Source organism: Magnolia sinica, chromosome 13 (genome assembly GCF_029962835.1).
Source record: "Magnolia sinica isolate HGM2019 chromosome 13, MsV1, whole genome shotgun sequence".
NCBI lineage: Eukaryota > Viridiplantae > Streptophyta > Magnoliopsida > Magnoliales > Magnoliaceae > Magnolia > Magnolia sinica.
The window spans coordinates 7,686,173-7,709,957 of NC_080585.1; the positions used below are offsets into that span (position 1 = coordinate 7,686,173).

Here is a 23,785-nt window from a genome sequence, read left to right on the forward strand (position 1 = left end):
TTGAGTACACATCCTAACCAATAGGAATAGGAAATCTTTCCCGAGTGGCTAGTTAGGTCTACGGTTATAAAATTCCCAGCATCCTGATTTTTGGTGCTATGGGCCATCCGAGAATTGGTCCCCATGATTTGTGCAACCTGCATAGAACCAAGGTAAGAGTTGAAATGGGTCAGGTCAGGGTCAGCTCCAGCCCAACCCGTGAACTGAACAGACCAAGATTTCTGGTCCGACCCCAACTAGTGACACATGTACCTCCATGCATGGCAAGACTTGATCCATTGAAATATAACCAGGTTGAGACTCAGACTTACCTGACCGTTCCCAGTAGAACCCATGTTTAAAATGGAATACAGGGCAGGGTACGCCCAGCCCACTCCAATTAGTGAATATATATACACATACACACGTACAGCATAAGATTAGGCCGAGTCCTGTGAGATTTGTCCCAGTCAGCTCGAACTTCGGGACCAAGTCAAAATCGAAAATAGGGATCGAGTTTAGGGGTGCACACAGTTCCGTTCAGTCCGCTTCTAAGGTGAAACCGGAATGGAACCGTTCCCAACGGTTCCAGGAAAACTAGAACCGGACTGTAAAAAACCAGTTTGGTTCGGATTCAGTTCTACGATTCTGGACTTTTTATAATCCAGCACAATTGCATGATTTGTTTTTATAATCCAGCCTAATTGCATATATATATATATATATAAAATCCAGTCCAAACTCCTCTACTGAAAAATTTCAGAGTAATATTGTGATGGTTTGTTTTTATGACCCTTTCATGTTACCGGAATGATTTTGCTGCCAATGTTTGTTCGTGTTGTGATCCATTTGACAGAGTGTTCTACTTTTCTATGTTAAAAAAGTAATAAAATTTAAATATTTATTGACCAAGGAGTCCAGTTCCAGGGTTCGATTCTACGGTCCAGTTCGATTCTACAAAAACCCAAACCAAGAACTAAACCAGTTCGATTCTACAGAACCCCAAACCAAGAACCAAACCGAACAAAACAGGTTCTCTGATTTTCAGAACGGAGCCGTTCAATTCTACAACAGAACCCCAAACCGAGAACCGAACCAAACTAACCGGTTCTTTAATTTTCAAAACTGGAACCGAAACCGGTACACTTCAGATCAAACTGTATAGTCTGGTCACTTCCAGTCCGGTTTACCAGTTCCGTGTGCACCCCTGATTGTGTCATCCCCAACTTGGCTGAATGGCGACTCAGCTGAGAACTCAACCCAACCGGACTGTCAGTACAAGTTGACAAGTCTTAAAACCATGGTTACATCATTGGGCTTTTGGATTGGGTCATCTGGCCCAGCCCCTCGATTACCTGTATGTGCACTTCAAGTCCTATGGGGTTCAACCTAAGCCCGACACATTGACTTAAACGTACTACATATTCCAGCCTGAGCCCGGCCTCCCAACCATTTAGCTTTTAGCTCAGGCCCGCTCAGAAGCAAGATAGGAAAGTTGAACCACAGGCCAACCCAACCCGCTGCCACCCTGAAGACAACTTTCAGGTGGCCCCACTGTGGACGGTTAAGAAAGCATATCCCTTTCATCCATCTGCTTGAAAGGCAAGGAATGGTCCACTAAACAAAGGGTTCTAATGAACAATGGTGGCACCATGTAACGTGGAGCCATGGGTAATAAGTACTCGTTTAACACAATTCAGCTATAAAAACTCACCCTTATACGTAATTTTATATCAATAAGCAGCAAGAATCAACGTTGTGCAGGCCACACAAAAGCATCCCACAATCTGCAACTCAATTCAAAACCAAATGACATGCAAAACACGCTTAAAGCTAGCAATGGAGCTTTGAGCTGGAATTTTCAATGCTAAAAGTTCTCTAAAATCCCTTAAAACATGTACTTGCAAAATAGCAAATTCAAGACTACTGTCAACCCAAAAGAAAAATCACCTCAGTGTGGTTTCGGATACAGTGCCCATGAATTCTTATTATACCCAATTCAAATCGCAGCATAAAATCTCCTTAAGGAGTTGATCAAGACCTGTTAAGTGCCAAAACCGGCCTCAACTACAGTACACAGCCGAAATCTTACTACAATGGTTAAAGCCCAACTCCACTGAAGAAGAATTCCTTCGCGGGAATTCTACAATCCAATGTTTTTCTCCAGCTTCTGGATTTGGTTCAAGAATATCCACGTCATCTGCAGAACAATCCATGTTCAAAATCAACCAGAATGAACAGAGAATAATTCGAAAGATGCACATTAGCAAAGACCACAAAGAAAGCAATATGGATTATGGAGATAGGTTACCATGACATGGGGTGCGATCCTAACACAGTAGACAGGAAATCCTGTGTAGAATTTGAATGGTCCTCCCGCTTTGAGAGTCTTCATTGCACAATCCAAAGAACCAGTGTATGGATACTTCCCTGTGGCATCGGGCTGCATTTTCTGTATTTGGGTTTTAACGTAGTCGAAGGGTAAACTGCAAGCCGATGCAAAGAATCCTGAAACAGCACTCGCCCCTGCAAGTGCAAACAAAAATGTGGACTCCTTAATTCAGTAAATGCGGATGCCAACTCCTATTTTCTTGAACCTTTCAAGCTAATGTGGTGACAGTAAAAGTTGCAATATATATGGGTAAGACTGCTATGTGCATTTCCTACCACTTAAAAAATAGTAACTCGCCCACTGAACAGGGGGCCTCCACGCACCCATAACCACATAGCGCAGATCATGGGCCCCATTGTGAATGGAGCTTTTTCCAAAAATCACAATAACCAGATGATCTTAACCATTCAGTTTGTGGCATTGCATGGACAGTTAAAAGAAAATGGCTGGTTGTTAAACTCAATGGCCCACATGTCTAATCAGCATGCTTTCCAGTATGTGTTCCATCCACAATAACGCCCACCAATCCACCATATGGTCAATATGGATTGGCAAACAAGCATCTTGTGCATGGTGGTGGATATACTGCCACTGTTTGAAAAAATGGTGGAAAAAGAACACAGTTGTCCAACCCATTGTATGGCATGGCAATTGGAATGAAATCCAAGTATTCTTCCCCATAAACCATGCATACACGAGATGACATCGGCTCTTTAGGGACAGCTCTGTGTTCAAAGCAAGAAGCCAAGAACTCATGTACCCATAGCAACTTGAGCTTACAATAGATGGAAATACGGATTATGCAAAGTCAGTGATGGGAAGATTGAATTGCCACCCCGACCATGCAAGTATGAAACAGAAAACGCTATAAATCTAATTCTGGCGAAACGTTCGAGTAACATCATAGCCCAAGATTTCAAAGCTCTCCATGCACACAAGATTTTGAGTCTTAAGTGCAGCAGTTTAGTATCTTACCCACTACCGTACTGGCTTCACCAAAACCTAGAGAATCCTTGAAAAATTCGACGCTCTGATCATAAGAAGCGAGCATGCCCATATTCAATGCCATTGCTCTGACTACAGTGGGACCCGCGCCTTTCCAGAGTGCCAGAACCCCTTCATCAGCTACAATACGATAGAGTGCATGGAATGCATTCGTGTAGTTGCGGCGTTGTGCCAGAGGTAAAGTGGCGTCAGCTTGCATACGAATGAGCGCTAAATCTGCTGGACTACCAACAGATGCTCCAATTGCTCCAGCTGTCAGCCCGCAAAGAGCTTTCTGATAGAGAGGTAGAGGTTTCCCATCATTAGCAGCGATTGCTTTGTTCGTCAGAATCCTAGGCAATGCACAAGACGTTTAGTACTTGAGAAAGAAATTACATCTTTATGAATCCCAATTCCAAGACATCTGAAACACCTGGTGAGCATTCATGTTTAATCATAGCTAAGAAATAACAGAGAAGGATTATAGGGTCCCAAGATCAAGTGTGCAGTTAGCTAATGCTTCCAAATACATAACCGTGGGGTGTTGGCCCATGTTCAGCAATCCAGGCTGTTGTCCTGATGTAACCTAACATGGATAGGAGATGCCCAAAAATTCTCCCGGATTCAAACCCCTTAGCCCTTAGATCTTTGGCCTTTTCTCCACTGAACATGAGCTGTTTCTGTGTTCTTATCTAAACTGTCTATTTGTAAGGCACCTATCCCGGGTTAGATCTTCCAATCTGGGAGATCCTTGGAGTATCTGCCATCCACGGTGGGAATCCAGCATATACATGGATTTGCAGGACCAGAATATGACAACACATATACAGAATTGGGAGCATAAGCAAACTGTATCTTTGCTGGAGTTGGGGGACACTACAATTCATCCAGACACAAAATAGCACAAAGCCAAAAAGTCTTAATCCAAAGAAAAAGGTGCACCCTTTTCTATGGATAATTGGTAGACAATTTTCATCCACAAATCTTTAAAAAAAAAAAAAAAAACCCTGCTTTCGGAAATCATGCCATGCAGATTTTAAAGCCCTGCTGGGGACCAATAGGTTACGGAAATCTACAAAACATATGGACTTCTCAAGGTGGGCCATGCCGATATTGGTCATGGATAGGTGTTCCATGTCATATTCTCAAGGGACAAAAACCTGAAGGAAAATAAGAAAGCTGCAATCTTCCCAAATGTTAAAAGAAACAGAACAAAGAAAAGGAAATAAATAAATAAAGACACTACAAAATAAGATGAGAAAACGCATCTAAGAACCAATGACAAAATTCTCCTGATTACTAACAGTGAAACGTTATTTTCAAAAGATTCATGTATTTGACTTCTTTTAAACAAGTCAAAAAGAAGTTAAATACTTTTCTTTTTTGGGATTTTTACTGCAAAATTCCTCAGGAATTTGCAGTTTTCAAAACAATGCCTGGACAGACTCAAAAGTGTAGACACTTGAATTAGCATCCCCAGCAGTCTGCTTTTTGTTTTTTCCTTTACCTTCTCAAGTTTTATTTTTATTTTTATTTTTAAGAATGAAAATTTATTAATGAAACGGCAAAGCCAAAAAGAATACAAAAGGTAAAAAGAAAAATTACAAAGCACCCCAAGCCTGACCTACTAGGTTACAAGCATGTAATTTAGCAGATACAAAAGCCCAATCTATTAGATTAGATTTTGCCTTGGGGAAAACTCCCCTAGGCCCAGAAACATCCTTAAAGCATCTATTGTCTCTTTCTCTCAAGGTGTCCCGTATCGGTATTGGTTGGCGTAACAGTGTCCTCCGAAACCGATACGGATACGGGGGCATAACGGCCCGTAACGGCGCAAATTTTTTTTTTGCCAAAAAAATATGAAAAAATATGGATTAAATCCGGAATATTCTAAGCATTCCAAATATGCATTCATTTATAAATTGGAACATGTTTATGGTGGTGTAACGGTCCACTCTTTGGTGAGAAGTTGTATCAGACTGTCTAATGAATTTATGAACCAGATAACCTGAATTTGATTACAAAATTCATATATTTAATTTTCTAAATATCTAATTTATATACTTAACAATTTGATATCATTTCTCCCAATAGTTCTTTTAAAAAATGAAATTAAATTCAGGTAGATCGCGTTGCCAATTTGGGGCTAACTTGGAGGACCAATCCATGCCCCAAATCAGCCTCAAATTCATGCAATTTATTGGCATTATCCCACTTGTGAATTGGTGGACATTTATTGGACAGTGAATCATAAAAATAAAATAAAAAAACCAAAAGGCCCTATTTTAAAAAATAAGCGTCCACAAATTAACAATTAAAACTATTCAAACAATTTGATTTTGGCATTTTGAGTTAGCAATTACAGTCCATAATTTAATTGGTAAATTTTAAGTTAATACATGTCTCGTGTACAATTTTTTAAGGGGCCGAATTAGGTAGGACTCAGATTGTGAAGTGTAGCACACGAGTGTTAAAGTTTTTTGGACCCCACTCGTGATGAATGTGTTATATCCACACCGTCCATCCATTTTGCCAAATAATTTTAGGGCATGAGCCCAAAAATGAGGCAGATCCAAAGCTTAGGTTATAAGAAACAATAATAATTAAACGACTATCATTAAAAATTTATCGGGGCTACAAAAGTTTTAGATCAAGCTGACATGTGTGTTTTCCCTTCATCCACGTTAGTGTGACCCTATTAACAGATTAGATGGAAAATAAACATTACAGTGGACCCTAAGAAATTTTTAATGGTGAGCATTCTATAACCACTGTTTCCCATGTTGTGGTCCACCTGAGATTTGGATCTTACTAATTTTTGAATCATAATGTAAAATGATGTGGCAAAATGGATGGACGGCATGGATAAAATACATACAGCATGGTGGGGCCCATGTGGCACGCATACAATTTTATTAAATTGTGCAACGTGCTGCGTAACGCGTACCAGTCCATTCATTTGATGCAAGCAAGTCCTGTGGGTCTGATCATGAGGTATATGTTATATCCAAACCGTCCATTCATTTGACGAGCTCGTCTTAAGGCTTGACACGAAAAATAATACAAAACTTATTATCAAGTGGACCACACTGCAAAAAGCAATGGGGGATTGAACGTCTACCATTGAAACCCTTTTTGGGATCACAGAACTTTTGGATCAATATGAAATTTGTTTTTCCTCTTCATTCAGGTCCTTTTGACCTTTTGAACAGATTGGATGGAAAATAAATGTTATGGTGGGCCTACGAATTTTTTAACGATGAAAATCATCTTCTCGTTGCTATTTTTGGTGTGGTCCAGATGATCTTTGGATACGATTCATTTTTTGGCTAATGCTCTAAAATGAAATTTAAAAATAGATGAACAGTGTAGATATAATAAATACATCGCTGTGGAGCCCATGTAACTTTGATCTCCTTTGAACCGTTCGTACAACTCGGAGCTCAAGGACTGTCAGCGCTAGCGTGACACGTACCTATTACAGCAGCTAAGCTGTGTGGTACACCTGCGAAAAGAGAGAGAGAGAGAGAGAGAGAGAGAGAGAGAGAGAGAGAGAGGGAAACCGAAAAGAAAAAAGAGGGAAAGAAGAGGGGGAGAGAGAGAGAGAAGAAGAAGAATGAGGAGGAGGAGGAGGAGGCCCGCAGCCGCAACAGTCCGAGAAGAAGAAGAAGAGGAAGAAGAAGGAGAAGAAGAAGTTCAAGGCCCGTAACGGCCGTTACGGTCACAGAATTCCGTAACGGCCATTTCGACCCCGTATCGCGTAGCGGTGTCAACCGTTACCGTTACGTATTGGTCGATACGGCCATATCATAACGGATACGAGACACCCTGCTTTCTCTCCATAAAGCCCAAAGACTTGCAAAATGCCATTGCCTAAAGAACCCCTCAATTGACCTAGGACCCACGATACTTAAAAAATCCCAACAAAGCTTTCCCCAACCTCCCTTAAGAATGGGCGATGAATGAAGAGCTGATCGGCCAACTCCTCACTATGCCAACACAAGAGGCACGCATTTTTGCCGCCGATGACAAGACCATCAATGACCACATGGTAGAAGGATTTCATCGAGAACTTCCACAACTTGACCTCTTTCCAACTCACCAAATCGGCCTCCTTTAATATGACTACCCCTGGTAATTGATTCAATAGAATCACCAATTCTTCAAATTCATTGCCTTGGAGATTGCTAGGATTCCCAAAAACGTCCTTAAAGCATCTATTGTCTCTTTCTCTCTATAACGCCCAAAGACTTGCAAGAAGGGACAACCTCCACACGGCTCTACCAAATTCTCCAATCCCTCCTCCATGCCAATTCCTAAAGAACCCCTCGATTGACCTAGGCATTACCAGTGTTCGAGTTGTCGGTATCGCTACAAGTTTCACTGGCAAGAGATAAAGATATAATATCGTTATCGCCGATAACCGGAAATGCAGAGAAAAATGCGAGAACATGGAGATAACAGTGAAATTTTTTAATGAAACTTTAGGACATGCGTAAATACACATATTTGTATATTTAGAAATTTAAAATTTGTAAAAAAAAATGCATTAAATAATAAGTTTTCATTTAATGGGGCCCAAAGAAGCATACGTTTCCATAAGAAATTACTCTAATAATAACCAAAATAAATTTATCTAAGTTTCAAGTTGACCACACCATATGAAACAGTGGGAATAATGATTTCCACCATTGAAATCTTCATAGGGCCCAGTGATGTTTATTTGTCATCCAAATTGTTCATAAGATCACAGGGACATGGATGAATAAAAAACAAAAATATCAGGTTGATACAAAACTTTTGTGGCCCCCAAGAATTTTTCAATGGTAAACATTCAATTCACACAGTTTCATGTGGTGTGGTCCACCTAAGCTTTGGATATGCTTCATTTTTTGGCTTGTGCCTTAAAATCATCTAATAAAATGGATGGACAGAGTGGATCAAATACGTAAATTATGATGAGCCCACGGAGTTTACTCAATACGCAATCCACTTCCATTCTGGCGCTGTTTGTATAGATCCCAAAATTTACCGAGGTCGGTGGATCAGGAAGCGGATTGGCTAGTGTACCTCACACCAGCTATTGACATCAGCAAATTTTGTGGGTCTGATCATGAGGTATGTGTTATATCCAAACCATTCATCCACTTGAAGAGCTTGTCTTAAGGCTTTAAACGAAAAATAAGACAGATATAACTATCAAGTGGACCACACTACAAAAACCAGTAGGGGATTGAACATCTACCATTGAAACCCTTAGACCCTTTTTAGGGTCACAGAAGTTTTGGATCAATATGAAAATTGTTTTTCCTCTTCATTCAAATATTTTTGTTTTTATGAACAGATTGGATGCAAAATAAATGTTATGGTGGGCCCTACAAATTGTTTAGCTGTGAAAATCATTATCTCGCTGCTATCTATGGTGTGGTCCATATAATCTTTGGATATGATTCATTTTTTGGATAATGCTCTAAAATGAACTCTAAAAACAGATGAACGGTGTAGATATAATAAATACATCACTATGGGGCCAACGTAACTTTGATCTCCTTTGAACCGTTCGTACAACTCGGAGCTCGAGGAGTGTCAGTGCTCGTCTTCGCACGACACGTACCTACAGCAGCTATATAGCTGGTGTGAGGTACACCAGCCAATCCGCTTTTGGTGGATCCCTAACTGTGGGACCCACCCATTATGAAGTATGTACCTTACATTTGCACCGTCCATCATATATGATGGCTTATTTTAGTGCGTGATTCGAAAAATGAACCAGATTCAAATCTTCAGTGGACCACACCACAGGAAACTGTGTGAATTGAACACATATCATTAAAAACTTCTTGGTGGCTACAAATTTTGAATCAAGCTGATATTTACTTTAACCCTTCATCCATGCCTTTTTATATTTACAAAAAGGTTTGATGACAAATAAACATCACTATGGGGCCTAAGAAGGTTTCAACGGTGAAAATCATTATTCTCATTGTTTCTTGTGGTGTGGTCCACTGGAGCTGTGGATATGCTTTAATTTTGGGATTTACCCCTAAAATGAACTAGAAAAATGAATGGACGGCGTGGATAAATCACATACATTCACAGTAGGCCCAGAGAGTTTACTCAATACGCTGAAGCACACCATGCGCCCAGTCTGCTTCTATAGTTCTGAAGCATAAAAGAAAAAAAAAGAAGGCGTTTTCATCTGCGAAGAGGGGTTTTTGGCGAAGAGGGGGGATTTTCGACTAAGGGTTTCAAAATCCTATCTCAATCTCTCAAAATCTCTGATTTTTCGCCGAAATCATGTATTTGTGACATCAATCTTCCAATCGAACAAAGAAAAGGGAAAATTTCAGATTTCTTTACCTCTATCGAAGACGAGAGCTGTCGATTGCTGCCCACGAGATTCTTGTCTTCAGAGTTCTGATCAACCATCAACCGAGAATTACCGAAATCAAAGGTTTTTTTTTTTCAGTTTTTTTCGCTTTTTACCTATTTTGTTGCAAAAAATCCAAAATTATCGATGATATCGCCGATATTTCGCCGAAAATCTAGAGAGAAACGAAAAATGGGGGTTTCGGTGTCGCTAGTCTAGCGACACTGATATTATCGACATTTTGTCGACAATGCAAACACTAGGCATTACCCACGATACTCCAAAAATCCCAAAAAAAGTTTTCCCCAACCTCCCTTAAGAATGGGTGATGCATGAAGAGATGATTGGCCAACTCCTCACCATGCCAACACAAGAGGCACACGTTTATGATATAAAGACCCCTCTTCCTTTGATTGTCGATCGTTAACACTCTACTCCAACCCACCAACCACGCAAAAGCTGCCAACTTTGAGGGGGGCCATAGAACCAAAAAAAAAAAAAAAAAAAAAAAAGAATGAGCTTTGCTGATGCTAACAAGAGCATCGATAAGCACATGGTAGAGGGATTTCACCAAGAACTTCCACAACTTGACCTCTTTCCAACTCACCAAATTGGCCTCCTCCGATAGGGCTACCCCTGATAATTGATTCAATAGAACCACCAATTCTTAAAATTCATGGTCTTGAAGATGCCTACAACACAAAGGAAGCCAAACCCCACTAGACCCGTGGAACGAGAAGCATCGATCAACTATAACGTCCGGATCCATGGCCACTTGGGCTAGATTGGGATATAAATCTTACAGCTTCCAATCTTCCAACTATACGTCCTTCCAAAATCAAACCCTCAAACAAACCTCCACCCCAAAACCCACCCCCTCTTTGACGATTTCCTTCATACTCATAATTTCCCTCCGCACCTCCGATGCTTTATACAAGAAGGAGCTATTAGGCCATCACACCTCCTGCTCAACCCCACACTTCCTAACTACGAACTTCTTCCATAAGCTACCCTCCTCCAAAGTAAATCTTCAAATCCATTTCCCCAAGAGCACCGCATTCATAGAATCCAATATTCTAATCACAATTCCCCCTTCCTCTTTCAGCCAGCAAACATCCTCCCACTTCATAAGATGAATTTCACCAATGGAAGTCCCTTTTAAGCGTTTCCAGCTTGCTAAGCACCCCTTTCGGGCATCTAAAGATAAACATGAAATACAACGAAAGGTTCAAAAGAGTTGCTTTAATCAAGGTAATTGTACCCCCAACAGATAGTCCTTCACTTCCACATTGCAAGTTTCCTCTCAAATCTTTCCATCACAGGGTCCCATAAGTGTTTCTCAACCTTTCTAATACATGGAGGAAGACCCAAATATGTCTAAGGAAACAATCCCTACCTACACCCAAACACTCCAGCAAGATTACAAGCTTCCTCCTTGGATAACCCTATGTCCAACATTTCAAAATTCCAAATGTTTATATATAAGCTTGACACTGCTTTAAATATAAAAATTAAAAATTAAAAAAAAAAAAAAAAGAGGCTTTTTGAAGATTGTCTAGTTGATTGGCATTTGCATCACAAAATAAAATTGTGTCGTCCACAAACTAAAGATGAGACACTTGAAATTCCCCTCTATACACCTTAAATCCACTACGGAGACCTTCAGATACTCCTTTGGACAATATACGACACAACTTTCGCCACCACTACAAAAAGGAAAAGAGATAGAGGATCCCCTTGCCTTAGCTCGCTGGTCGACTTGAAGAACCCCTTGGGAGAACCATTCGCTAAAACTAGAGATAGAGAAACCCCTTCCCCGACTTTACCTTCTTAAGTATGCTATTGCAAAATTGGATTTTTCTCATTCGGTTGAGTCTTTCATTAATTTGGTTCTTCATCACCATCAAACCAGTATTACTTGGTTTTCTACTTTCTAGGATTTTGCCATGCTGACACTTGGGAACACTTGGACACTCCTGGACACAACACGACACTTCAAAATTTGTATGGACAAAAGTGTGCTAGTGATGTCATTGGAAAGTGCCACGTGTTGAAAACTTCAAGTGAGGTGTCCAAACATTTTTCTACATAAATATTTTGTTTCACTTTCGATTTTTTTTTTTCCTTATGGATTTTTTTTTTTTTTTTCTATCAAGCCAAAGATCTCTCACTCTTAGGCCTAACCTTGCCTCCATTCTCCTATTCTTGCAACTTACCTGTAAAGAACTCTCTCTCTCTCTCTCTCTCTCTCTCTCTCTCTCTCTCTCTCAGGCTTTGTTTTTCTTTTTGATCTTTTGTCTCAGCTCTAATATTTTAACAAAACAGGGGAGGTTCATAAAAACTACTGTTTCCTAGGTGATTACCTGTGATTTCTTTTTTTTCTGTTTTTTTTTTTTTCGTTAATCAATTATTTGTTAGTTTTAACTACTAGTAATTTGTTTCTTTTGAAACTATGTGTGGATATTCTTTCTAATTCCCATCGTCTTTAATGTTTTCATTGTTTTATTTAATTTTATTCACTTAAATTATTATTTATTTGTATACGGAAGTGTCCCCATTCATAGATTTCTTTTAGTTTGCAGTGTCTGACACTTTTAGGACACTAGCACTTGGCACCCGTGCCACGTGTCTAGGTAACACTACACGAAACAATACACATCCATTGAGGGAAAACATCAAGGTATTCCATAATGGTGGTTGTAACAGTCACCACTGTTACCTTTACAATATGGGTCGTAATGATTGTTATGGCCACCACCATTACCTTTACAATACGGGTCCTAACGGCTGTTACGGCCCCCACAATGGGCGTTATGGTCTCTTTTATATATACCCCGTAACGTTGAAAAAAAAAAAAAGTTTGAAAAACATGTATTTGCCCCGTAATAGACCATTACGAGACTGTTATAGCCTTTATAGGGGATGTAACAGGCCGTTAACGGCGGTTACGGGTTATTTTTTTCCATAACGGCTGTTACAGCTATTACGACACTGTAACATGTAACAGTTGGCACCATTACCTTTACGTAACAGCCTTTACAGCACATCATGTTAAACATCCATCAAGAAATGCAACCCACAGTGTTGCAATGGTTTTTAATGCAACTGAAGATGGGAACCCACCCACCTGTTTTTTACAGAAAGAGGTGACTAGAACACTTCTTAATTTAGAGTTGTTTGCTTTCAGTCAAAACTGGTTTCCATCTGTTTTGTACTAAAAATAAATATTAGTAAGGAATAATGTAAACCTTTCTGAAAACTGAAGAGTTTAAATTCAATCCTTCCAGAGGACATCAGATGAAACTGGAATAGGGGTTCCATGTTATTGTTTGCTTTCAGTCAAAACTAGTTTCCATCTGTTTTGTACTAAAAAGAATATTAGTAAGGAATAACGTAAACCTTTCTGAAAACTGAAGAGTTTAAATTCAATCATTCCAGAGGACATCAGATGAAATTGGAATAATAAGGGCTTAAAAATCTCAAACAAACGATATTGGAGTCTGATCCCTAAGAAAGAAAAGATAGAACAAGGCCCTAAAAGAGTAAGACTAAAAAGCCTAAACCTACTAGAAAACAACCACCTTTCAGCTTCAACCTGCTATTGTAATTGTATCATGACAGAACATCAAGGAAGAAATGGCAAAAATGAGAGAAAAAGAAATGGACGTACAAAAAAAGAACAAAAGAAGGGCTTGAGAGGAACATGGGAGATCATTTTCAAATCGGGTAAGTTTCCTGTTTGATCTTGTCTATCAAATCTGCCCACTTTCGAAGGAATCATCCAGAAAAGATGAAAGGAGGCATCTTAATTGTACCAATAATAGCACATGTTTGCCTATCCCTAGAAGGAAGGTATCTGCAGGATGCTTTTCCATCTCAGGTTTCAAGTAGGACGTGAAACATTCTACATTTTGACCTGGTCTGGAAAGGAAAAATGATATTATCTCATGCAATGAATTTCTCTTTCACCACATTACCCCAAGAGCAGAGGGGACCAATAATTCTCCACTTCTGCAAAAATATCTGTTTACTTGCAACTTGGGTTATAGTGAAACACGCCATCAATTATTTCACTAGTTTTTGAAGCATAACTATAAATAAGTACAGAAAACATATTTATCTCAAAAACATCATACACACTCTAACATATTTGTACTTCATGTGCAAGAGCTTCACCTAAATGACCCAAGTCGTGCTGTTGTGTATGTAGCTTGCCTAAGCAATCCAGCCGACAGCCCCTGGTAAAAAGAAAACCGCTACACCTTAGATACCTTAAAACAAAAGGCCTCAAACAATATAGGATATAATACTCTGAAACCTTGAACAGTTTGATAAAGCCAAAAAATAGTTAAAAATGATAAATTGCATAAAGAAAAACCAATATCAAGTCACAAAAAGGGCAGCTCTAAGCCTCTAACAATGAACTTGCAGACGGATTGTGAAAGCTTTTACTACTTGCATTAAGAATCCAGAAATCATTTAGAGAACAAAGTAAATAAAGTAACAAAACGTTTTAAAAAAACAAACTGATGAAGATAGCCGGAAAATTTCTGCTTATGTATTTAGGTTAAATTGTCACTCCTTTGATCTGTTTAGATAGCAAGACTGCAAATCAAAAGGTCATTTTATGTCAGGTTCACCTATTATAACACTTGCAAAGTTTCACTAATCCGTGGACTTGAAACTACATTAAATGTGTCTCCTGCTCGTTAGATGAGCTAGTAGACAGTAGTGTTATCTTCTCCAAAAAAAAAAAAATTTGCATCAGATGCTTCAATATATATATATATATATATATATATATATATGAAGAATGGAGTATTTCCAAAAGCACATTATCACCATCATTGGAAGTAGAATAAATAATTGATATAAGAGGTGGACGTTCATCTCTAGCTCAGCATTTTCTGGTAGTCATTACCCATCGTCGTAATTGAAGTCCTTGGTTTTTCATTTTTTTTCTCTACCATATGACCAGTAAAAGTGACCTAGAATCCAACTGTGTTCAACATCCCATTCGAATCCCCTGAGAAGTTCCCTTGGTCTTCCAATTGATTGGAGCAACCATTCTCCCAAGTGGACTGCTCGTTCTAATAATGATACATCATAGTCAAAGGAAAGAATAGATTTCCCTGATCAAAATTACATCAAGACTCCTTAAAATTGTTACATGCATTGAAAGGCTTAAAAGCTCAAAGTTATCAGCAATCACTGAGACATAAATACTAAATACCATCACTGGTCTGCTCACAAAAGCAACTACGACCAAGACCTTAAATTCTTTGAGCTCTCCTCCTTGCAATGTAAGACTATTGAATTTATATTCTCCTTCTTCTCTCCTTTTTTTCTATTGCCCTTCTTAAGCTGTTGTTTAGAGATTTTTGTTTTTGTATTTTCTATTCCTTTACTAAATGTTCCTTTTGATTTGTTGGGAAAGAATCAATTTTGAGGGAAGCGAAGGCACAGTGGAGGAAGCTGCAAAAAAGAAGAGTAGATCAGAATATCATCAGAGGGAGTTCCTGTTAACAAGTCTCAGAATCTGCATATTATTTCCCTCCTCAAAGTTCAACAGAACCAAATGAATAAAGGCATAAAGCACAAGACCAGAGAATCCTTTGAAATTCTTCTTTGAATTGTCAAAGACCATGAAAACATTTCATAGTGAATCAAATATGATGGTGAATCTAAATACAATCCTCACTAGTCCCCTGACACACGTTTGGGTTTTTTTTTTTTTTTGGAAGTGGTTTTGATCCACTACTCTCATAACCATGCAAATCTTCCAAAAGTAGAAATAAAAAAGAAAAGAATAGATGTGTCCATCGTCCTCACACACAAGAGAACAATATCATAACTAAGAGGCAAAGGAGAGATGGAACATTGCAAAGTCAAATCCAAAGACAACCAACAAGATCCCTAAACTCCATATAAAAAAGAAACAAAACCCCCCCCCAAAAAAAAAAAAAAAAAAAAAATGCTTTACACATCTTAAAGATTGAAAATTGGGGTACAAGAATCTCAAAGTTTCCACATTTGCATATCAAACAATCACATCTATCCAGTTTTTAATCCATGTAATATTTTAAAGTTTTTTCTTTTTAAAGACATGTAGAGAAGTTGCATTTAATCCATATACAATAACACCTATTGAACTCGACTAAGAATGACAATACCAAGGGTATGTTGGGTTGCAGCAAATATCACGAAATTTCATAATTAATCAGTCTAACTTGGTGCAAATTTTCATGTAATTTGGTGCAACCAAGCACACCCTAAAGCATACTCCACAATCATTTGAATTTACTAATGAAACACACTGATTGCTTCCGTCTTCAATCCTGAATTGCACCAACTAACAAAATTCACCTTCCATACAGATTCTTACATTCCAGTTTTAAATCTGGTCCTGAATTAAGTCTGTCTAACCATAGCCAATATATCACAAACTCCTACTGATTCCAAGTGAGAATGCCCATATTGAAACATGTAAAGCTGATCTCAACATTTTTCAATTTGAACTTGCTTCTGAATAACATCAGGTACAAAGTTCAACTACCAACCCACATTCAATGTAGACATGGAAATAAACACCATTTTCATCCACAGATACATGAAAACAAGTAAAAACCTAAATCAAAATCAAACAAGAACGAAAACAGAAATTTAATTATCTCACTAAGGATCAAACCTTGTAAAAAGCGCCAAGACCCTCTTCACGGAGCATCGTCTTGGCAACATACCCAGCTGATCCCTGACCTAGTTGGATCCTCACCTGAAAAAAGCACCAAAACACTCTCATCAGAATCAAATCTATCCCACATCGAACCAAAATTAAAACCCAAACGAACAAACATCACAGATACTCCAAAAAATCATTTTTCTTACCAAAACAAAAACCATATTCCAGATAGCCCATCAAGCTAAAATAATAATAATAATTTCAGAGTTAGAAAAGGCATTCATTATTTAAAAATAATAATAAATAATAAAAATCCATCTCATCAAACATCAGGATCTCCAAAAAATCAATAATTTTTACAAAAAATATGACCGAATGTGATGAAATCCATGAATGAAAGGTCATGAAATCCCATAAACAGAGATCTGACCAAAACAAAAAACACACACACAAAAGAAAAAAATAATAATAATTACCCATCTAATCAAACCCCGCCGGATTCTCCGAAATGTCGATCGTTTAGCCAAGAAGAACAAATTGGTGAAGACCCATCAAAGAAAAAGGCATTAAAATTACAGAAAAGCGAGAGAGGGGGGGGGGGGATGATTTTACCTTGATCATGTCTATTGGTTGGATGACACAGGTGGCGAGCATTCCAGAAGCTCCACCATTGACGAACGGCTTCACAGTAGGCCAGATTCCGCTTGGTTTAGGCTTTTCCTCTCCCATTTCGTCGAGAGAGAGACTCTGCTGTAAGAGAGAGAAGGAGAAATGAAAGAGAAGGCGCTCGTTCTGCTCTCCAAGCAAAAATGAAGAGAGAAAGTAGGGTATTAGGTTAGTTGATTATTAGCCACTGGCATTTCAAAAAATTACGAAACAAACATCCTTCTTGCTGTATTGTGCAACGCTGGAGCATTTATTTTGTACGATACCGTTCTGGTTTTTTATGCTAATGGATGCGTGGTTCGGTGATTGAACCGTCAATATGATGGATCCCGCAGGCTTAAGAAGAATAATCAACATTTTATTTCTTAACTAGGTGCTAAAACATAGTCGTTTACGAGGGAAAAGAGACAACGGTTCATATTCAACGGATAAAATATGAAATATTCTCTGGCTGTGATCCTCCAATTTAGAGGATTTTTTGTATATGGGATCTACAAAGTGATATACACTGTATCAACGATTTGGATCAGTGAAAGTGGGCTACATTTGTACAAACTCAAACCCTGAACGGGAGATTTGGTCCGTTTTGGTGGACTTTACTTCCCTTGAGAATCAGGCTGGTCCTGGTCTGCTGATCAAGTGGCATGCCTAACGGCCGCAGAAGCGGATTGGCTGGTGTACCACACACCGCCGACTTCGCTAGTGTGTTGACGTCACCTGATTTTATATGGCCCACCATGAGGTATGTGAGGTATGTGTTATATCTAAACCGTCTGTACATTCGACGAGATCATTGTATGGCTTTAAAGTAAAATTAAGACAGATCAAAAGGTCAAGTGGACCACACTGCATAAATCAGTAGGAGATTGAATGTCTACCGTTGAAACCTTCACTGGGATTATAGAAGTACCGGATCAATCCGATATTAGTTTTTCCCCTCATTCATGCATTCATGACCTTATGAACAGATTAGATGGAAAATAAATATCATGGCGGGCATTACGATTGCTTTAACGGTAAGAATCAATGTCCCCGGTTCTATTTGTAGTGTGGTCGACTTGAGATTTGGATATAAATAATTTTGGGTCTCATGCTCTAAAATCATCTCGTTATATGAATGGACGGTGTGGATATAATAAACACATCATTGTGAGGCCCACGTAACATTGATCTCCTTTCCACGGGGCGCGGATTAGATACTGACGAGGTCAGTAGCCAAATCGCTATTGAAGTGACGCCATGTGGACCCCACCATGATGCATGTATTGTATCAATACCGTCCATTATTTTGGAGAGATCGTTTTATGTCATGAAAAAAAGATTGAGATAGATCTAAAGTTCAAGTTGGCCCCACCATAGAAAACAGTGGGTACAGTGACATCCACCGTTCAAACCTTCTTAGGGGCCACAGAAGTTTCCGATCAATCTGATATTTTTTATTTCACTTCATCTATCTCTATGTTAACTTATGAATAGGTTGGATCTGAAAAATACATCATGGTAGACCCCATAAATGTTTCAACGGTGAGTGTGACTGTTCCCACGGTTTTCTGTTGTGGGTCCAATTTAATATAGATCTATCTAATTGTTTTTCTCATGCCATAAAACGAACGATCTATCCAGATGATTGGACGGTATGGATATAACACATGCATCATGTTGGGGTCCACAAAGGTTGGTGACGTTACTTCAGTAGCAATGACGTTGTCAGTATCTAATCCGCATCCCTTTCCACCACCCTACATTGAGGGGCTCGAGGATCTCAGGCGGTCCTATTTGCACGCCACGTACTAACAGCAGTGAAGTCGGTGGTGTGCGGTAGACCTGCCAATCCGCTTCCAATGGCCACGCATGGGACGGTTAGGATGCATTCAAAGTGGCCACATTCGGTGGAAGCGGATTGGATGGTGCAACACGTACAACCGACTTTACTGGTACGTTGACGTCACCAAATTGTGTCCCCGGTAGGCGTTATATCCAAATTATCCGTCCTTTTTTTCGATATCATTCTAAACCTCGAGTATAAAAATAAAATAGATAATAAAATCAAGTAAACCATACTGTAATAAGCAGCGAAAGATTGAACATTTGAAACTTTTTAAGAAATAAAATTTAGATTGATCTTATATTTGTTTTTTCTCTTTATTCATTTACATGTGACCTTATGAACAATTCGGATGAAGAAAAAACATTACGGTAGGCCTTATAAGTGTTTAACCATGAGAATTAGTGTCCCCACTACTTTTTGTGATGTGGTCTACTTAAGCTTTGGATACTATGGTGTAGAAATAATAAATACATCTTGATGACGCCCACACAACCTTGCTTTATTTTCCATTTTTCTTACCATTACAGGTTGTAGGACCATGGGCTCTTCTACATGCACCACGTACATAGACTAAGGGCCTGTTTGGCGGGACCGATCCCACGGTATTATGTGGGATGGGATTCCAAAAACATCATTATTACCCATGGCAGGGACTGTTCCCTGTTATCGTGGGGTAAGCTTAATTTTTTTTTGTTTGTAATACGGTGGTACATTGAAAGGATATACCCACCATCATTTAAAATTATTGACAGTAACACACGTGTTATATCTAAATTGTTCATTTGTTTTGTAACCTCATTTTATGAAATGGACCTAAAAATGAGGCTAATCCAAAATTTATAGGGCCCTAAAGAAGTTTTCAACTGTAAGTATTCAATCCCCATTGCTTTCTATGGTGGGGTCCATTTGAGCTTTAGATCTACCTGGATTTTTGGTCCATGCTCTAAAATAATCTCGAAAAATGGATGGACGGTGTGGATATAGCCCACACATAATGGTGGGACCTACACAGCTTACTAACATTGAGTGATATTAGCACGGGACCCGATACAATTCCATCTAACCTACTTCCAAGCTTTTCCGCTCTTTCCAAACAGGGAGTGGGATTGGCACAGGACCGTATGCAATTCCATCCCACCTAAGCCCATCTAATCTAACCTACTTCCAAGCTTTTCCGCTCTTTCCAAACAGGTAGTGGGATTGGCACAGGACCATATGCAATTCCATCCCACCTAAGCCCATCTAATCCAGCCGGCCAAACAGGCCCTAATGCGGTCGTTGGTGCATGATATGGCAGCTAATCTGCTTCCTCAAAAAACGTGGGTTGAGCTTTGGATATGCTTCAAGTTTGGGAAAATGTACTAAAATGAGCCGGAAAAAAAACGAATGGACGGCCGGGATGAGACACATAGACAAGGGTTGAGCCTCGTAGATTTTACTCAGTACGTGGATTGCGCAGGGCTCGTGCTTGTCCGGTGCTGATATATGGCACACCTCCGCACGCATATCTACTCGCGAGTACACGTGCTAGACCTATGAACGTGAAATCCCAAGTCACGTGTCAATTGAAACCACAAGGTAGATCTATCGCCAAAAAATCAAACCGTTGAAAGAGCAGCCACGCCAGAACGAAAATAGTGGAAGGTAGGTTTTTCTTTTGTGTGTCCTACTGGATAATGAGACGCTCTGAGATTTTATTGACCATATAATCTAAACGTTGGGCCCCACCTGGTTCATCGCTTCGACGTCATGTCATCACACGTCGCAGGTGGGAACGTGTTTCGCGTTAGAGTTGCTCTTGAAAGAGCTCGTGCAGGGCTCGCTAGCCAAGTCAATCCCGACCGGCATGAACCAGCAGCTAGCAGAAGCGGTGCGACCCTTGCTTCATGTGACTATTGAGGTCCACGAATGCCGGAGTGGCGTGATATCCGAGCCACTAATTGGACCAGCCCAATCTTGTAGATGTCATGGCCCATCATATTGACCAGTCTGACAGTTTGGCTGCCTGTTTAATGTTATAATTGTGGGCCACACGTGACATTGGCTAATTTGACACTTGATTGGACGGCATGGATCACAAAGATGGACATTAGGTGGGACCTACAGCAATGTGGCTATGCTTTGGAATATTTCCAAAGATGCATTGAAACAAAATTCTGTCCTACTGTCCAGAGAAGCAGCAAGTTTGTGACAGGTAGCACTCAGCAACCGATCAAAATCCTTTAAAAGGACGCTTGGTCCTCACATCTTCTCTCACAAAAAACAAACAGTAAGATACCATTGCCGTGGGAGAGGAAGAGAAAGGTCGGGTTTCACCATTTGTGCTTCACCGCTATGGTTTTCACCCTCTATTCTTCCTTAAATTCAAATCTCAAGGTTCTATAATGTCAGTTGCATATTTATATTAGGCATCCCTGCAATCCTTGGGAAGTGAATAGGAGGATAAAAAATTAACGACGGTGTTTGTTTCGACCGAAATTCTCTTGTTTTTGCTACTCGTTGGATTGGCACTGGAGTATTTGTTTGATTTCTTGATGATGATTCTGTCCAAATTTGAAATGATCAGATTTAAGAATATCTTGTACGAGGCTCTCAATTTATAGGCCTTTATTCAACACATCTAGGCCTTATGTAGTTGGGACAAACCAACGACCCCTAGTGCTTCGATTTGTGTGGGATTATTCATCACCTATAAATGTCTTGCATAAGTTATGCATCAATCATAGTCCACAGACACCAATTAAACGATGATAAATGATTTTGGGCTCAATTCAAAACCAAGGCCCAGTTGTTGATTGATGTTTGATGGCTCATGTTTACGGATTTTCATTAGGGCTTAAAGTCAGGCAGGTTGGGCCGGGTTAGTGCTCAACCCTAGCCCAACCCAAGATTCCTATACGTCAAACCTAACCCAACTTAACCCCACTTCAGGTTAGAAATTCTCCACCCAAGCGGGCTTGGTTAGGCTGGCCGGGTGGATACACGCTAATATTTTTGTTATTAGATTAGTCTATTATATTTCAATACACGTCTTATTTTTTAGATTTATGATTTTGTTTTATTTTTTATACCTATGATTTTATTAACTATATAAGTATATATATATATATATATATAACCTCTAGTTTTTCTAAACAAACAATTTAAAATGCAAGACAACTATTCATTTAAAAGTTGTGTTGTGTAGCGTGCAATTTATTTGAGAGAGAGAAATCTAACATATCTTATTAGGACGAATAAGACTTGATGGCATTGAAATTTTTTGTGCCTTCAACACAAACGATCCGCATCCAATTATAATTTATTAGTAATTCACATATCTATTAGGTTTGGGTTGGATTGGAGAACCCAAGACCTCGACCAAAGCCCAATCTGAGTTTTATTGAGTTGGTGTTTATATAGCCCAAGCGCGAGATCAAACCCAATACGTCTTATCCGAGCCTAACCCAATGTTGAGTCAATCACAAGTCAATCAGGTTGAACCCTGCCCAACTTTCAACCTAGTTTTCATGCCCCGCAGATTGATGCTTGGTGACCTATGTTTATGAGTATTTACTGTGGCATCTATTTATTGTTGTTGCCAATGGTAGCATGCTTTTACCTACATGTAAGAAACTAGAGGCCATTTGGACAATAGTATTAAATAGTATGGAAATGCGTTAGATGGTATTTTCACTGTCCAATATTACATTTGCGATCAAATTCTTAAGTGAAGCTTGTGTTTGGTGTACAATTGAATTGTAATTAAAGAACAACATTTCACAACAATGTAGTTCACTTGTAAACACATGCAACTTGAATGCCGTGCATAAAAGCCACGTACAAATGAACAACATAGATAAAACACAACATCAACGTACACTTACAAATTTCTACAACATCCATCCTTAGTTCATGATTTTTTATTTTTTATTTAAAAAAAAAAAAAAGAGGAATAAGGTTTTCTTGGATGGGCTGACTATGATTGACATAGATATTTGATTTGCCCAACACCCGTTATTTGTTTTAACCCACATTAGATCAGGCCCAGGTGTGACAAAGGCACAAAATCGTCCTAAATGAGTTGTATGGATTGTAATTATCTGTTGATATTATTCTGAAAAAAAACTGTAATCCAGTTCCACTCCAAATAGCAAGAAATTTTAGAAATCACATATTGAAGGTGTCTATGACATCTTTATAAGCCTACGCGTCAGTGGATATATATCATTTCGTATATTTATGGTCTTAATGCGTGTTCTATATGGGATGATCAGCATTTGCATGCGTACGAATATTTTAATCTAAACCGTCAATTATGTGTTGCTGGTACACGTATGTCTGAATTGAAGATTTTATTATATTGCATGAAATTGTTGCAACCAAACGCTGGTTGGATAAATGGAATTTTATGTCGCTTTCCAACAATTTGGACATCTTTGATCTGGCAACACTTGTGCCATATATACGTTATTCAGGGTCTTGTCATTTCCATCCAGGCCCTTGATGGGAACAGGAATGTCTTAAACCGGTGGTTGAGCCATGCAATCGGAACCGTTATAATGGTTAGGATCATCTTAAAAGACGAGCCGGGGTGTTTATCCAAGGTGGGACATACATCCTTAATTGGAAGTGGGTCCCAAACCAATGCACATTAGCCAGATGGCGGGATAATGATTTTCGCGCCTAGTGGCTGCAAATATCAAATATCCTTGATATTTTGCAGGAGGAAATATTCTGGCTACGGGCTACCAATGGAGGAGAGAGAGATCTAAGAGGCCATCAACGGTACTCTCGCTGAGAAATCAAACTCATGCAAGATCTGCGTCACTCATCGGGTGGGTCCGACTGTGAGAATTTCCTCCTCCAGAAATCAGAACGTTATATCATCAGGTCGTCCGCATGTTT

At 39.2% G+C, this 23,785-nt stretch overlaps 1 protein-coding gene across 1 annotated transcript; it reads right to left on the reverse strand.

The window, feature by feature from the left end:
- Positions 1–1,794: 1,794 nt before the first annotated feature.
- On the reverse strand, positions 1,795–17,198 carry LOC131222643 (mitochondrial dicarboxylate/tricarboxylate transporter DTC). Its single transcript, XM_058217794.1, has 6 exons — positions 17,017–17,198; positions 16,414–16,497; positions 13,902–13,963; positions 3,347–3,708; positions 2,291–2,505; positions 1,795–2,179 (listed from the first exon to the last, which is right to left on the reverse strand). Exons 1-6 carry the CDS (start codon positions 17,131–17,133, stop codon positions 2,123–2,125), a joined length of 897 nt encoding a protein of 298 aa, XP_058073777.1. The 5' UTR covers positions 17,134–17,198; the 3' UTR covers positions 1,795–2,122.
- Between the last annotated feature and the right edge of the window lie 6,587 nt (positions 17,199–23,785).